The sequence below is a fragment of the Aulonocara sp. 'chitande type north' Nkhata Bay genome, linkage group LG3 (genome assembly GCF_057382095.1).
Source record: "Aulonocara sp. 'chitande type north' Nkhata Bay isolate Kocher_YH1m ecotype deep benthic linkage group LG3, A_spYH_male_GT1.1, whole genome shotgun sequence".
NCBI classification, from domain to species: domain Eukaryota; kingdom Metazoa; phylum Chordata; class Actinopteri; order Cichliformes; family Cichlidae; genus Aulonocara; species Aulonocara sp. 'chitande type north' Nkhata Bay.
The window spans coordinates 70,442,713-70,459,673 of NC_141346.1; the positions used below are offsets into that span (position 1 = coordinate 70,442,713).

Consider the following 16,961-nt stretch of genomic DNA (forward strand, 5'->3'; position numbering starts at 1 on the left):
ATATCTTTGGTCATATGGTCCTGCTCTGTCTGTCACCTTCTGTGTTGAGCTCATTGTTTCCTCTGTAGTGGCTGAGCTGAGTCCAAGTAGCTGAAAATGTTCCTCTGCTGCTCCGTCAGACTCTCCTCCTCCTGCTGATCAGCTGGGACACAAAACAGATCTTTGTTAGGCTCCACACTGCACTGAAGACTCAAAGTGTCTCATATGTTCATCTGACAAGTAAAAGAACACATTTTTGTTTCCCGAGGTGGGCAACTTGTTGGAAACAAACACAAAAGGTTTGAGCACTGATACCTGCCATTGCTGGCATTGAAAGATGCAACGCCAGCAATGTGGATTGTCAAGACTCAAACCAATCATCAAGCAAAGACAACAGGGATCATTTGTTTCTGTTTATTTAGCATTCACAGCATTTGTAGTTGCCTTCTGTGCAGGGAAAGTCCACGCACACTGTGTGGTACCGCCATCCGCAGAAGGTGCATTCAACCTCTGTAAGAGAAACGAGGTTGTCTGAGACTGAAATGATATTCACTAAAGAAGTGGTGATTTGTAAAACTTCACATTTTGATCCGGGACGTACTCTGCATGAAAACAAGCGCTCACTCTTCCTGCTCAACAAATGACAAGGGCGGAGCCTTATACCACGTGATACAGAAGCTGTGCCGTGTGATGCTAAAATTAGCAGGGAAAAAACCACGGAGAGCACGTCAGGGATGACGAGAAAGTGACAGGAGAAAATCCGTCCCGGTCAACCACCCAAACATCAATAACGGGAACCTTATACAGCGCTTCCCTATACACCTCGAACTCCCGCAGGCACAAAGACATTACGGAGGCTATCACTTATCACCTGACCAAAGATATGGCTCCATCAACACTGTGCAAAACGAGGGATTTAGGAAAACGATCAACACCCTAGACAAACGCTACACAGTGCCGTCCCGCAACTATTTTTCTATTGTTGCACTACCTGCTCTGTACACGCAGCGTCGAGCAACGGTGGAGACGGAATTTCAAGCAGGACAACATTTTGCTGCAACAACAAAACGTGAGACATTTGTTGTTTTATGTTTATTTATTGTTATGAGAGAATCATGATCTCAATTCTAAGCCAAAAAATCGTGATTCTCATTTTATGCAAAATCGTGCAGCCCTAACATTAACACAAAACTATTGTTTCACCAGAGAAACACACATGAAGAGAGAGAGAGAGACAATAACAGCTACCAAACAGTCGTCATAATTCGTCACACAATGAGAAAAGGACAAATCAACAAGTAACAATGACTAATTAATATTAAAATCTGTAACATAATGTATTGTTTGGAGTTTAGTCTGATTGGTTCAGGATGACCTGCCATTATCCAATCACACGTCTGCTTACCTGCATCTTTTCTCTTTTTTCTAACCTGAGCACCTGATGGCTTTGAACTTTTGTTGTCCATCTTCCATTGGTTTGAATTTTGCGCTCCAGTACAAACACAAATCCCCCAACCCGAGGATCAGCACAATTAACCTAACAGACCTACACCTTAGTTCACAGATTCACTTTGTCTAAGGTTGATTTCTGGGATTTCACACAACCCAGGATTCAGATCGTGAATCCATGATGGGCTTGGATTTACATCATTATAAATGAAATGTGCTCTACTTGGAAGCAGCCGGCCCCGCCCCTTTTGACGGGTTGTGTGAGACTTTAAATCATCAAACTGTAAATTATAAATTAAATTGTTATTGATCCTTTACCCCGAGTCCTAAAGTGTAGATTTATTTTCTTACTCTTCTTATATTTATTGTTTGTTTACTTGCACCGCTGTAACTGCAGCCTCGTCGTCTCGTCTCTCTATATGCTGGACTGTCTGTAGCGGAGATGACAATAAAGTTTACTTTGACTTCAGCAGCGCGCAGGCGCACCGAGGGCTCTCGCGCTCACTTTATAGAATTTAGAAAAAACATCGGTGCAGATTATAAGTCTGTATCATAATATCTGTTTGTTGTTTTTATTTTGTTTTGCGAGTTGGTTATTAGATGCCGCTCCAGCCAGCCAGAGACTCCCCGCCGCCCCGCCCTCTCCTCCCTGTGCCGCCAGCAGCAGGCGCACCTCGCAAACGGAGGGCGCCCTTACTCCCAGCAAATGGCTGATAGAAAACCGATCGGTGCCTACGAATTTCCCAATATGCGCTGGCATGACGTCGGGGAAGCATGGGTACGACCGATTATTTTATTTTTTTCTTGCCAATGCCCGTGATGCCCCCCCCCACCACGATGCATTCTATTGGTTTGCACACTTACACACACCCAGCTGCGGTTTCCTGTTTTGCTGGACTCTGGAGAGCCCCGCCTTTAACGCTCTTCTCTCACAGAGAGCAACAGAAAACTTGGAAAAACTCCAGATTGACTGAACTCAGTTCAAAGTTACCTTGACACCTTTAGATGTGAGACGTAGTGATGGTCCGCTTGAAGCTGACGCTCCGGTGCGTGTGTCAGAAAGATCAACGCGCTGCTTCAGAAGCACCGTGTCGAGGCTTGATTCGTTTGGCCAGAATCACGTGATCACTGACGTCTGAAGCTTCGTTTAGAACGTACCTTTTTTTTAAATCGAACTTTATTGAAACACAATGAGTATACAACATACAAACAGATGAAGTTTACAAAAGAACAGAACATGAACATACAGAACAAGGAGTAAAAAAATTATGATATGAGTAGGCGAAAAAAATCAACATATTGTAACGTGCAGTGGAGATGAAGCCAGCCGCGGAGGTGTGCAGGTGGATAGCGAATGAGCAACAGCTTCTGACTTTCCAAAAAGTACTCATTTATTTACAATATCAAAAATAAAAGTGCTACCTCTACCACACATTACTAAAGAGCACACTAGTCCGCGTACACACGGGAGCATCCATTACAGGAGGAGTGCGAAGAAGAACAAAAAGGGGGTGACACCAGTCGTGAGACAGGAGGCGCCGCCATGTGGTGATACACTGCATTACAATAGCAACTGTTACATAGTCCCCCCCTGGTGAGAAAAAGGCTGTCCTCAGCCGTACACAGCTGAAAAAGCACACACCACACCTAACAGTACCCTATACTTAGAGGTTACAGCTAAGATTGGTGCACACACACAGGGCAAAAGACAATTTAAAAATGAAATTGGTGAAAATAAGACGAATATGTACAGTGGAAAATCAGTTTTCTTAGTTTTTTTCACTTTTTTCTTTTGTTCTTTTTTTTTCTAAGTAAATGCCAAGAATGAACCTTAACGCACGAAAGAGCCATAAAACTGGATTAAGTAGAGCAAACAGAAACATCTACATATCATGACTCAAAGTAGCAATGCAAAAAGACAGCATCAAACAGGTTTAACCAAAACATTTCACTTCAAATCAAGCCTGGTTGTGTGAAAATCATTAGTCCATCTTTTGTTGCTCCAGCCAGACGTAACTCTGGGGCAACGTCTGGGCCTGAGATTGTAATGTCCACCAGCAGCTGGGTGCTGGACAGATCTGGGTGAAACACTCTCTGGAACAGCGCCCACACCAGAAGAAGAGTCAATGTCCGGTAAATCAAAGGGGAATGGCTCAGAGTCAATGTCAGTGTCTGCAGGGGGGCCAGGGTGGGCCTGAGAGTCAGAGTTCAGACCCTCTGCGGTCTCTCTCTCAGCAGGCAATGAAACAGAATGTTCTTTGGAAGTGAGAGAGTCCCAGGTATGGGACAGTTGCATGTTCACAACATGATAAACACCTGCATCCACACCGGAGTCCACCCAAGTGAGCCTGTAATTAACATCACTGAGTCTCTGAGATACACACAATGGTCCCTGAAACAGTGGTGCAAGTTTAGCAGTAAAGTTAGACTGAGCGTCTGACCTGGGGTGCGTCTTAACTCTCACAAGGTCACCAACACGAAACGTGGCATGTCGATGTCTCAAGTCATAGTAATGTTTTTGTCTGTCATGGCTATAGTCTGTTAAGGTTCAAAATATTGGGGATGGAGACAAGAGAAAAAACCACAATAACAACACTGGTCCGGCCGGGTTGAGTCAAACGATGATTTAATGATCACACACGTGGGAGATGGACACTGATGCAGACAGCCTCAAAATCTCAAAATGGTGGAGCATTGCTCAAACTTTTATAACCTCTGGTGCCTCCACCTTATCATACAAAGTCTAAACATTCACATGCTCTCTCTCACACAGTGCCTAAGCTACGACCTTGGCTCCCTGTTTATCTGCTCCTGCTGAAATGGAGCAGAAAACTCCAGCACACTCTGTTCTCTTCTACTCAGACAAATTAGACAATAACCTTCTGCGAACAGTATTTCTTATAACTCAGCAATATAATGCATCATAAAACAATATCATTCATTCACAACAAGTCAGCAATTTAATGTAATGCAAATCAGTTTAACTAATGCAATAGTTATCAGTTTCTTCTAATTCAGGAGAATAATGCAAACTAAAACTACATAATAATTCACAATCTTTAATTAGGGGTATAACATGGCATAAAATAATATCATAATTTTACAATTCCCCCTGATGAGGTCATTAGAATAATGACCTCACAAACACCCTGTAGCCCAGTGTGGCCGGGTTCATCTCTTCTCACTCCTGAGGTCCTTTGTCCCCCTGAGGGGCAAACCATATGTAAGATGACCTCTGTGTTTGCGCAAGTCAGGTGCAAGACAAACTATTACTACAAGGATAGCAGGTCCAGATGACACTCCCCTGTTCTCCCACAGCTTTATTTGGTGTTCCCTTATACCATTCAGACGTAGACTAGAACCTCTGTCCAAAGAGCTCTTAACCTTTATTTTATTGCTGCAGCTACCAGTGTCGTCCAGTTGGGTGATCCTCTGCTCTTAAATCTTCAACCTTAGGGGTTAGACAACCCTTCAGTCGTAACACAGATCAGGGGATTATTCTGCTCCGATTTCAAACAACGATCTGTGTATTCTCCAGAAAAAGGAACAGGAAGGTGTCCCCTTTTTGCCCAAAAGCCTCTCGAACTTCGTTGGTCTGGTGTTCCCGGATTTCCGCCAACCCCTTCATGGTTATTGCTGTGTTTATGGGATCCATCCTTTGGTGGTGACTAGCTGGAGCCCAAACGCCATGACCCTTGGACCCAGTTGATGTCTCGGCAGTCACTGTGTCTGACTCTGCTACGGAGGATCCTCGCATCTCTGTGACCTCGTCTGGTGTCTGTTCCTTTCTCTGTAAGAGACAGAAAACCAAAACACCTCTCTTCCTAACCCTAATAATCTAATGTTGTTATCTACTGACCTTCTAGTGATTCAGAATTGGTCTAAAACATTCAGAATGTCCCAGGGACTTATTCTAATCATATCTTATGTGTGTGTAAGCATGTTTGCATTTAGCCCTCCGCACTCAAGGCATTTCCTACACTTTATCAGTCCGGACAGTCACGCCGAACGAAGCTTCTGACCTTCAAAAGGCCGAGTGCCAACTCGTTATAAGCACATTTGCAAGGTGTGTCTGAAAATTATTGAAACCCCTCTTTTTAACAAAAGACAAAAAATTAACAAATCTTCTAAACGCTATTCAGTTCATTTCAATGGGTAATGATTAAACATGAAAGTGATAGTTTATGCTTTTTCACTGATTCTCTAAAAGGTCCGTCTTCTCGGACCGCTATTAGCTTAAGCTTTACCATTCCTAAATTATTAAAGACACAAATGAAGTTATAAAATGTTCAAATAATCCTGGTTTGATGTTAAAGCTCAACCTTCCCCCCCTTTTTTGACACATTCCAATGTGTCAAATCAACGGAGCTAGAACATTCAAAAAAAGTTAGGCAGCTACAAAGTTTCCCAGACTCTTAAGGTGATCCGCGTGTAACGTTCTGACTCAGGTATTTAATATTTTAATAAATCTCGTTTAATTAACTGCCACTATTTAAACTAACCTTAAAGACATGATTTAAGAAAAGATCACAAAGAATAACATGATATCAGTGTTTTGTAAGCGCGTGCGGCCTTCTATGCTCGAAGCCTTTCCCCTCAATAGATCAGTCAGACATTCGCGCTGACTGTAGCTTTTAACCCTTATTAACTTGAGCACAACTCTACAATGAGCAACAAGTTGCAATATGTATAAAAATGATCATGGTTACACCTGCAATGAAAAATTATATCATTATCCCAACACCTGTAAATAGAAGATTCATCAGAGGTTATAACAATCACAGGAACACAGATGTTAGTATAAGGTCAAAAGCTTCAATAAATGATCATCGATGCAATGCTTGTTGCATGATTCTCATACCATAATAATGCTGACATTGAAAATAACAGTATAACACCCCCTTTTGTCCCGTTTCACTTGACACCTAAACGTTTATAAATGCCTCTCTAATTCTTGATTTTATTTCCCCCTTTTCTCCCCTTACTGACCACAGCAGGGGGATCTTAGTTTTGAATCAGCCATGAATCCAGCTCACCTGATTCATCAGTGAGCTCCACCATCACTGGCGTCTGACAGGGTGGCGCTGCATACTCTTCCTTTAATATCACTATTTTCAACCTGTTAATGAGAGTGTTTAAACCTGAAGTCGACTACGTCCACAACAAGTCAATACAGCTGTAAATGTGGCCAATTATCAATCTATTACCAATCAATAACAACAGATAACTTCTATTTTATGCATGCTTTTAATCAACCACTCACCCAGAGGATCTCCAATCCCAGCAAGTTCCTTCTCCTCCTTTAATGAGTCTGTCCTCCTTCCATGCCCTGGTAACCGGTCCATCCAGAGCCATATGATCTCAAATATACATACAACAAGCCAAACCACACCTTGGTCACACCAACCCCCTTTCCACCCCCAAGATGTCCAATGCCACCCTAGTATGGACTGTCAAATGTGGCTTTAACGCTGACTGTTCTGACAATCCATTTTATAACGTTCCTGGTCAGATTTGCCAATCTCTGCACCAGGGTTTTAAATGTTTCGCCATTTTCATTAGGTTTTATCTTTTATTTAGTTTCGACTCCAGATTTTCAATTTTTTGCCAGTTGTAATTAGTTTTTACCAATTCTTTGCTAGTTTAATCTAGTTTTTATTTTCTGAAAATCCTTAGTTTCAATTTAGTTCTATTTGTGTTTTGCAAAAGTTAAGTGTAACAAAATCTCAGTTCCATCCTATCAGCCATGCTCTTCTAATTATCCTTGGGTGTTGAGACTAATAACTATTAACTCTTGCCGCACCGAGTGGTCCTAATTTTGGTTAAAGTTAATTGATAACCTTTTGAAGGCGATTGTTTCACACCTTTATTTAGATGTCCCAGTCCTGTTATCTCGGGATACATCACGCTGCCTTATCTGGGGTTAGCTATTTTCTTGGGATGCGAGTTAAGTGGGTGAGCTCTTCAACGAGGGGGAGTGTGCTCCCCCTGATGAGGTCTTCTAGGTAAGCTAGGTTAACCTTCTTGTGTGAGCTTTTCAAGTGCACTTTTAAGGTTTGTGGGATTTTTTGTTTTATAAATGTCCCTCAAGACCCCCTGATGACCCAGTAATTAATTTTTGCGCACTGTAGTACACATTTAGTTTTTTGCTTGTAGCTCTCATACTCTACTTGCCACTCCTCTAAGTCCTGATGTTTCTTAGAGAGGACAACAGAACCTTTAAAATTATATCCCATGTGTGGGGGTGTGGCCTTGCCAATTGTTTTTCCCACCTTTTCAAAATGGCTGGCGTGCCCACAAGCACATTTTATGGAAGAGAGAAAGGTAAGCTTGATATTTACATTTAAAATGTTTTGTTAAACTCAGATTTTTATTTTATTCAAAAAATAAACATCTGGTAAATAATTTCAGGGGTCTTTAAGAATTAGGCTCATTTACTTTCACAGGGAACATGACTAATTTATTAATGTGTGCTCTACACATTGGGACTTTATATTTATATTTATTTCACTTTTTCCTAATACCCAACATAGATTTTTCAAAATATGAGAGGGTCAGGACCCACTAAAAGCCACAGAGAAGATTATCGAGATGCAGTGGCAGATGTAATAGAGAAAGACACAGGGCCACCTGAAATCTGTCGTCCTATCTGGTGCAAAACCAACATGTAGTAGAATCTGGAATTTTGATTTTGAGTTAAAAATAAAATATGGGTAAAATGCAGAACTGTTTTCCAGTAAAGTAAAAAATAAGAGTCGCAATTATAGTTGAATCCATAACACCTAATTGTTTCTACGAGATCACGTCGTTGCTGAGAGTTATCAGTGATCTCAATGTGTGAAAAGAACTCACAGTATCTGGGGTTCAAGCTCCTCTTGGCTGAGAAACCTGGGACAAACATGTGAACAAGACCTGAATAATACCAGTAATGAAGACTTCTCTCCAAAGATTAATAAAAGGAAGCCCCAATCTGATGGGAGTCTAGCAAAATATGGTTCACTCCACTTGCCTGAAATGGTTAGCAGTCCAAGGCATTTCAGTTGTAGAATGATTGGGTACAACAATGAAACAGATGTGAGATGAGGGAAGTGCCAAATGTTCCTTTGTGTCTCCAAATAAAATCAGTACTTCCTCAGATATCCTAAATAAATTGACTTTTGTGAAATAGACAGTTCAGTGCCATCACTTATTCCTAAACCAATAGTTTACAGCTAGTGAAGTGTCAGTGACTTCTGGGTTGGTCCCTGATCTTCATCTTATGAGATTGTTATTTTAATAACACTTGATTCATTTAAAAGAAAAAAGAAAAAAAAGAAAAAAGAAAAAACGAAAATATTTTCTCCCTGTTTTTTCTTATTCTCTGGGTCTCAGGAGGACATTACGTCCCTCTCCACTACAAGACTCTTGTTATGTCTACAAAACAGTCATATTAAAATCATCCTCAATTCTATTCTGGCGCTGTCTCCCGACTTTTCCTGACCTGATTCTGCGCGTGAACGGAGCAGCAACACAGACGACTCGACTAACGTACTACCTTAATTTCACTATAGCAGGGCACGCACACATCAATGCAACCAAACACATTTTGCTACAAATCTAGTTAATTTTAGTTAGTTTTGTGAACATTCAGTACAGTTTTAGTTAGTATTTCTTTTTTGTTTTGATTTTATTACCGTTAACGCAAATTTTTCCACTTCTACTTTTCGTTATTTCATTTGTTGTCTTTAATAATAATAATCTCCTCTGCACCCTTGAATAAACACCATTAACATGATCAACCTTTTGCTGCTTGTTTTTTCACCATGTTATTGAATCAAATACTTCATGCTTATGTGGTTTACGACATTATATGTATCTAAATCTCCACTTTGTGTCTAAATGTTTGAAGAATTTTTGAGGGTCAAATTTTGAGAATTTGACCATAGTGAAAGTTATGGCATTATCACCCCCTTTGGGGATTACCTGTTTCCAGTTTTGATGATATTCCTCCCCGTTCTTTATTTTTGCAAGTACCCCTCTTCGGTGGCGAGAAACTGTTGGTGTGATCAAGCGGGTGCTGTAAAAACAAAAGCTCAGGACAGAACAGTCACCAGTCATGTACTTCATTCAAAATTAACAAATATCAAGCTTCATATTGATCCTCTGAGTGTAATGGTACATTTTAATTTGCACTTCTAAAAACAATATTTTCTTTATTTTACTCTTGTTCTTGTGCAGCACCACCCCTCAGCACATGCCCCTGTTATTTTATCTTACTTTTAAATTGTTGACTACTTCAAGAGAGCGCCCAAAAGACGGGGACCAGTGTTTATCATTACATATCTCCATTTTGAGTGTGGCTGTCTATCATTCCCCTCTTATTCATAGACCTCGGTGGAGGGTTTTTTGTTTGTTTGTTTTTTTTTTTTTTCTAAAATTAATTGACTCTCTATAGTGACCCACTATGGTTAATAATAACATGCTCAGTCATGAGTGGGATCAAACCTTTTCTTCACTTTAGCATTTAATATTCCCAACAATATAATGTAATACCTTAATTAAAACACAGCTACTAAAACACAATTTCCTTAATGCAAACATCAGTAGCTCAAAATTAGCAACCAAAGGGTTCAGTCTGCAGTTCACACTGCTGTGAAGCTACAGCTCTTTAGTCTCTGTCATTCTTCTGTTCTTGCAGACAAAACAAAGCAAAACAAAACATCCACCCTTCTTTTACAGGCTGGGTGAATTGTCTGTGGACATTCAATAATCCTAAAGTCAGCACCGTTTTTGTCTCAGTATCAAGTCCGTTAAACTTTTAGTCGTCAGTCCATGACTTTTAGTCGTCAGTCATATGCATACATCCACACACATTCATACCAAAAGTTGCTGATAATGGAGTCTCACGCGCAGCCTATTCGAGGCTCCATCACCAGCAAGATGACGTCATCATTTTAAAGGAAACAGCTCCTTGTTTGTTTTTCCTTCTTTGGACTGGATTGACTCGCTGCAATCCTTTTAGGCTTCAGGATCAGTGTCCCATATAAGTGAATTTTCTCCCAAGCTCATTATAATCATGGAGAAAAAATACTTTGCGACTGTTTTCAATAAGAATATTTTATAGCGCTTTAAAGTTCAATCTCTCAGGCCTGGATTAAAGAGCTGATTTGTTAAATCAGGAACTCACAAAATACCAAAATATCACCACCGGTGGATCACACCTCTCAGATGTTCTTATCTCAGTGCACTGTAACGAAAGCAAACACAGACGTAACCAATTAAACACTCATATAATAACAGATACTGGGGCCCATTGCAAACATGTCCAAAGTTCAAACCATCTTCCTCTCTTTTAGAGAAAGAGAACAATCCAAACCTCACTGATAGAATCAACCTAGTGTCAAACAAAACCCAAAGATCAACCAAAACTCCTTTTTGCACCAACAAAACATGTTGGATTTACTTGACTCAATAGTGGACACTAGTTACACACCAACTCTTTACCTTGGCAAAAACGTAAACAACTAAGTTGAATCAACACAACCTTTTCATAATTTCTTCGAAATACAACTCACACCATTCATTCATCATTTTCGCTCTGTACCACTGCTCCTTGTTAGACTGTGTGAAGCACAGTAAACAATTCAGTGGAGGCTTTGAGCCATAAACAGACATCACGCACAGACATTGTTTTCATTATCAAAGTGCTTCAGACCATGTCCTCTAAATCTACACAAATGCCCTCTGCGTGGCATGAAATACATTTAAGCAATAAATAATCAATCAGTTCTTGCTGTTGTAACCAACTCCGTATTTGGATGTTTGTGTGCAGCATTTGTTAGTAAAGCATTCTTCATTGCATCAGCGTGTGTGTATGTGGATCACTTCTCAGTTCATTGAATCAACATTTTAATTTGTGTGTGTGTGTGTGTGTGTGTCATTTCTCCCTCAATCAACGAGTGCATATGTTCATATGTATGTTTCTTTTCACTCTGAGTCGGTGCATGTAGATGTGTGTGTTTGTGTGGGTGTTTGTGTTCATCACTTTCCTGTTGTAGTGTTCTGGGTAAACCACGGCCTGAAGCGTGCCCTGGGTCCTGCCCTCCTCCTTTTCAGTCTGTTTGCATCCATTGGTGCTGCTGCTCAGAGTTCTGTCCATACTGGTTCTGGCCCCAATTGAGGCAGTCCTTTTCTCCAGTGTCCAGCATCTTCTCCTTATTTCGCTCCTCCTTAACTTGACCCTTTTGCTTCGGTCTTCCTTCAGGGTTTTGATACGCAGCTCAATTGTCTGGATGTCCGTTTGTTGCTTGCAGAAGTGTGACTGCTGTCCGTTTGTTTGCAGGTGGAACGGCTGACATCCAGAAGGTGTATAGGAGAGTCTGCAGCTTCCACCTCCCCAGTGGAAGACCTCAATCTTTGTTCTGTTAGTTTTACACAGGCCTCAAGGCTCTCTGGGATCCCTTCTTGCACTCTCAAGCCCACGGCTGAGGTCGTAGTCGTGGTCCCATTCCAGGGGAATGGAGTCCATGGTTGTTTGGGTGTCTCGGCCCGAGCGTTCAGTCCAGAGCTGGGCAGCCCAGGACGCTGAGCGATCGGAGGACGGCAGAGGTGACAGGAAGCCATCCCCCTAACGTTCGCTCCATAGCAGACCGGACAAATCACACTGCTCATCTAGCTCCAGGATGCTCCGGCCTGATTTCAAGTCCGGTGTCTTGGACTCCAAGCCTGATGGGTTCGATTTTCAGCTAGCTCCTCCTGGGCCATGCTCAGTTTCTGCTCTGATGCCTCGAGGTCTTATTGAGGGCAGAAACCTCAGAGTCTTTTCCGTAGAAATCAGATTTAAGTCCATTGATGTTTTCCTTGCTTTGCTCCACGGCCTTTTGCGGCTCTGCTGTTCGGCTCTTCTCAGAGGTCAGCTCCTGGCCGAGCCCCGACACCTGTGCCTTCAGCTTATTTTCTCCTGGTGTTTTGTCCATTCTGAGGTGACCTCAGTTACTCCTCCTGTCCCTGGCACGCCCTTTTTGCTGCCCGATGGTCATTGTTGGTCCGTCACTGTCCTGCACAGTTTTAATGCAGAGTGGTTAAGGTCAGCATGGTTTTGCTCGGCCTCACATTTCATCTGGGCTTGATGGGCGTCTCGTCACAGCTCTGTCAGCTGAAGCTGTCTTTTTCCATATGGCAAGAATGTAAAGAGTGTGTGAGAGGGGTGTGTCCAATCAGGCACAATGCTGGTGGCTTTGCGAGTGCCTCGTTTTCCAAATCCAGATGTTTCTTTGTCACGTACACAGCAACAGAGAGAACAGTCTGTTGTTGGGATGGCTGAGGTCCTTCACGATCTTCCTGGTCTTGGTCCAGCACCGCCTGCTGTAGATTGAGTGCAGGTCAGGGTGCTCGGAGCGGATGGTGCGCTCAGCTGATTGCACAACCCTCTGTAGTGCTTGTCTGTCCGGCATGGTGCTGTTCCCGAACCAGACAGTGATATAGCTGCTCAGGATGCTCTCAATAGTTCCTTTATATAAGGTGGTCAGAATCGGTGGTGGGAGCCGGGCCTTTCTCAATCTTCTCAGAAAGAAAAGACGCTGACAGAAATCTCCCCGTGTAGTGAAACGGGCCTTGGATTACCGCTCTCCGTCTCTGCTGCATGAGATCATTTTCCTGCAGCACTGTTGACATTTTCAAGTTGTTGTTGCGGGTTCAGCTGCTTTAGCATTTAGTCAGGGTCACATCGAAGATGGTAAAGGAGAGAGCAACGATGGTAGAGGGGAGAGCAGGAGTCCAGGGTCAGCCTCGGCTTTTCCGGGCCGACAAAGCAGCCTGTAATCAAGCATAAAGAGAAAAAACAAAACAAAACAAAAACAAACGAACAGGAAAATGATGTTGTATTGGCTGTGTTACTCAGAGAGGGGAAAAACAACGGGACCAGGCCCTGTGTCAGCCTTCTCTCCCCCTTTTTTTTTTCTTCTCACCATATAATCCTCTCATAACCCACCAAGCTGACAGGACAACACAGGTACATGTTAAAATTCTTAAGATCATGTTTAAAGCACAAAAATGGAATTTTCTTTCATTCAGTAATCACTTGTATTAATCAATCAGAAGAAAACATGTCACAATTTGACTTTTATTAACCACTAAATTTGTCGTGTTATCACTGGTTGTGATTTTTTTTTTTTTTTTTTTGAAGTTAAGTTGTTGTCCTGCAACCCAGAGGGTTTATTTGTTAGTAGTGGATAAACTTTATTGTGTAACGGCGGGTGTATGTTAAGCTTCACTGCTTTAAAGTTGCTGGAAAATCTTCACATGTTCATGGGTGTAAGCTGTTTCTTCATTGCGTGTATGTGCGTTTGTACATGGGCTAATTTAACGTTTTTTCTCAAACGAGGCATTTCTCTAGCACGTGCCTCTCTCTCACATTTCTCTGCTTGTGTGTGTTTTTGTTTCACCTTTTTGTTGTGATGCTCCAGGCGCCTTCCCAACCTCCACAAGTCTGTTGGCCGCAATTTTATGTGTAAAACTTCTCTTAATTTCTCCTTTAATTCTCTGCTAGCTGCTGTCTTTTTCACAGCTGCTGATTCTTGCTGATTTTGTGTCCATTACTATAATTTTGCTTCGGCCGCCGTGCTTGTGGGGGCAGTTGGTCCAGCCCCATAGCCACCTGTATCAACACACTGAGAGATTTATTTAATATCCTTTTCATCACTGTTAAATAGACTAGCAGGCAAGACGCCCACCTTTGCACTGCAGACTACATGCCAGTCTCCCAACACACTCCTCTCTGAGTTTCCGCTTTAAACTCCAACATCATTCACACCCTAGTCATTCAACACCTTATCTGTAGTATCATAATCAGCAAAATCAGCGTTTTACTTACAGGCATGTATCATTGTTTGCAAATCAAAATTATAAAACTCAAAAACACGCTAAACAGGAAGCAAAGTCCTCTGTGCGCGTCACAGCTCATTTGCATGTTCACACACCGTCTAAAAATAGCTCGCAGTGCTGCAGCTGCACGTCACACACAGGGTCACACAAAGCTCAGACAAAACTCTTTTATTTTATATTACAAAGACGTCTTATATTTACAATCACTGACAGGCCTGACAGATTCAGCACCTAACAAATTTCGACAAATTTAAAATAACGGGTCTCACCGAAGAAAGTCTCACTTTTTTGTAATCAATCAAACAGTATCTGTTACTTCTGGGAACAGTTTCTGACCTAACTTCTAAATCCCTAACTCAATTTAACAGTATCCAAACAAGCACATGACACCATTTAAACGGTGAGGAGATTCTAACTCCTAGCTTATTTCGGGATGCCCTGTACCCCACAGTTAAAGCCAAACTGAACTACCCCTGTTCGCCGACAGGTCAGGACCGCGCGTCCACGGCCAGGAGGGAGCGTAACCTCCGGGCTATGTGCTTCTTAGCAGACTTCTGGGCTGCCGTCCTATAATAATTTTCACCTAACCGATTTTGAGAAATTTTACCATAACGGGTCTCACCGAAGAAAGATAACTTTTTTACGACCAATTAAACAGTCTCTGTTACTTCTGGGAACAGTTTCTGACCTAATTTGTAAAACTATTAACCAGTCTCTGTTACTTCTGGGAACAGTTTCTGTCCTAATTTCCCTACCAAACTACCTGAGCCTTCAGCTCAATATCCAGGGACTCAAACCCAACATTCTCTGTTACTTCTGGGAACAGTTTCATATTTCTTCAACTTCATTAAATACTCTTAAGCAACTTTAACTGCATACCACACGGTGATTCTCATCAAAATCAAAACAGACACTCTACCAGTAATTTCAGTGAGTAGACTTTAATTTAGTCATATCCAATTTGGCACATTTTGGAAATAATTCAACAGGTAGTGCCTTACCTTTAGATAAGCCGGCTTTTGTCCACTCAAATCAGACCACTGGCTCGTGCCTGTCCGTTCGACAACCTCGGACTGTCCAAACTTTTAAATTCCACCCCAATACCACAGGACGAGCCCCCAAAATGTTAAGGTTCAAAATATTGGGGATGGAGACAAGAGAAAAAACCACAATAACAACACTGGTCCGGCCGGGTTGAGTCAAACGATGATTTAATGATCACACACGTGGGAGATGGACACTGATGCAGACAGCCTCAAAATCTCAAAATGGTGGAGCATTGCTCAAACTTTTATAACCTCTGGTGCCTCCACCTTATCATACAAAGCCTAAACATTCACATGCTCTCTCTCACACAGTGCCTAAGCTACGACCATGGCTCCCTGTTTATCTGCTCCTGCTGAAATGGAGCAGAAAACTCCAGCACACTCTGTTCTCTTCTACTCAGACAAATTAGACAATAACCTTCTGCGAACAGTATTTCTTATAACTCAGCAATATAATGCATCATAAAACAATATCATTCATTCACAACAAGTCAGCAATTTAATGTAATGCAAATCAGTTTAACTAATGCAATAGTTATCAGCTTCTTCTAATTCAGGAGAATAATGCAAACTAAAACTACATAATAATTCACAATCTTTAATTAGGGGTATAACATGGCATAAAATAATATCATAATTTTACAAGTCCAAAGCTGCTTTGGCGTGGCCGTGAGCTTCCTGCAGGGAGGCTCTCAGAGTCTCGGGGTAAGGCACACCCGGTTCATCAACACCTGCTGTAGAAGGCTGAGTGATAAGGTCAAGCGGGGTGTCTAACTCACGACCATAAAGCATCATGGCAGGAGTCATACCTGTACTGTCATGGGGGGGCGGTGCGCAGAGCAAAGCAAATCTGAGGGAGAAACTTGTCCCATGATGTGTGCTTATCACCTACATAAGCGCGGATTGCAGTTTTCAGAGTCCGGTTGACGCGTTCAGTAGCATTTGTCTGAGGGTGATATGCCGTAGTGAGTCTGTGCACTGAGCCTAAGGCAGAAACAACATGTTCAAAAAGCTCACTCACAAAAGGATCAAATAAGCATTACCAGTGGGGGTGCGGGGAAGTGGCCCAACAAAATCCACACCCACATACTCCCAGGGTTTCTGGGGGACAATGGGAACCATAAGACCGGCTGCTTTTTTCTGACTTGGCTTGGTGAGTTGGCACACTGAGCATGAAATCACATAGCGTTTCACATCAGCTGCCATTTTGGGCCAGAAAAACCTAAAACGCAGTCTCGCCAATGTCTTAGAAACACCCAAGTGACCTGCTGTGGGGTGGTCATGGTAATAGTCCAGCAAGGTGCCTCTCATGGCAGTAGGGGCAAACAGTTTCAGCTCTTTCAAAGGGTGCAAAGCACATGTGGACTTGGGTTCTCTGTGATACAAAAGAGAGTCATACACAACATACTGTAACAAGGTGGCATTGTCCGAGCTGTTCAGAGAGTCTGCTTCAATGTCTCTGAGCAGTGGACCTGTGACATGATCGTCTAACTGCAGCTGTCTGAATTGTGAACGGTCAGCCAGAATGACGGGGGGCAGAGTACGAATGTCCAGGCTGCCCATAACAGCATGATCTGGTAAAAGATCAGTCGGCCTGTCACAGGTCAGAGGCATTTGCGATAATAT

General features: G+C 42.2%; 1 protein-coding gene across 1 annotated transcript in view; it reads right to left on the bottom strand.

Annotated features, from left to right (window-relative positions):
- The window catches only part of LOC147336895 (uncharacterized), a 43,710-nt gene that overhangs the window by 7,480 nt on the left and 19,269 nt on the right, over nt 1-16,961 (bottom strand). Inside the window, exon 2 of the mRNA XM_086286240.1 lies at nt 37-142. Coding sequence (XP_086142366.1) covers nt 37-54 — 18 coding nt within the window. The 5' untranslated portion in view covers nt 55-142. The remainder of the gene's footprint in view (nt 1-36; nt 143-16,961) is intronic.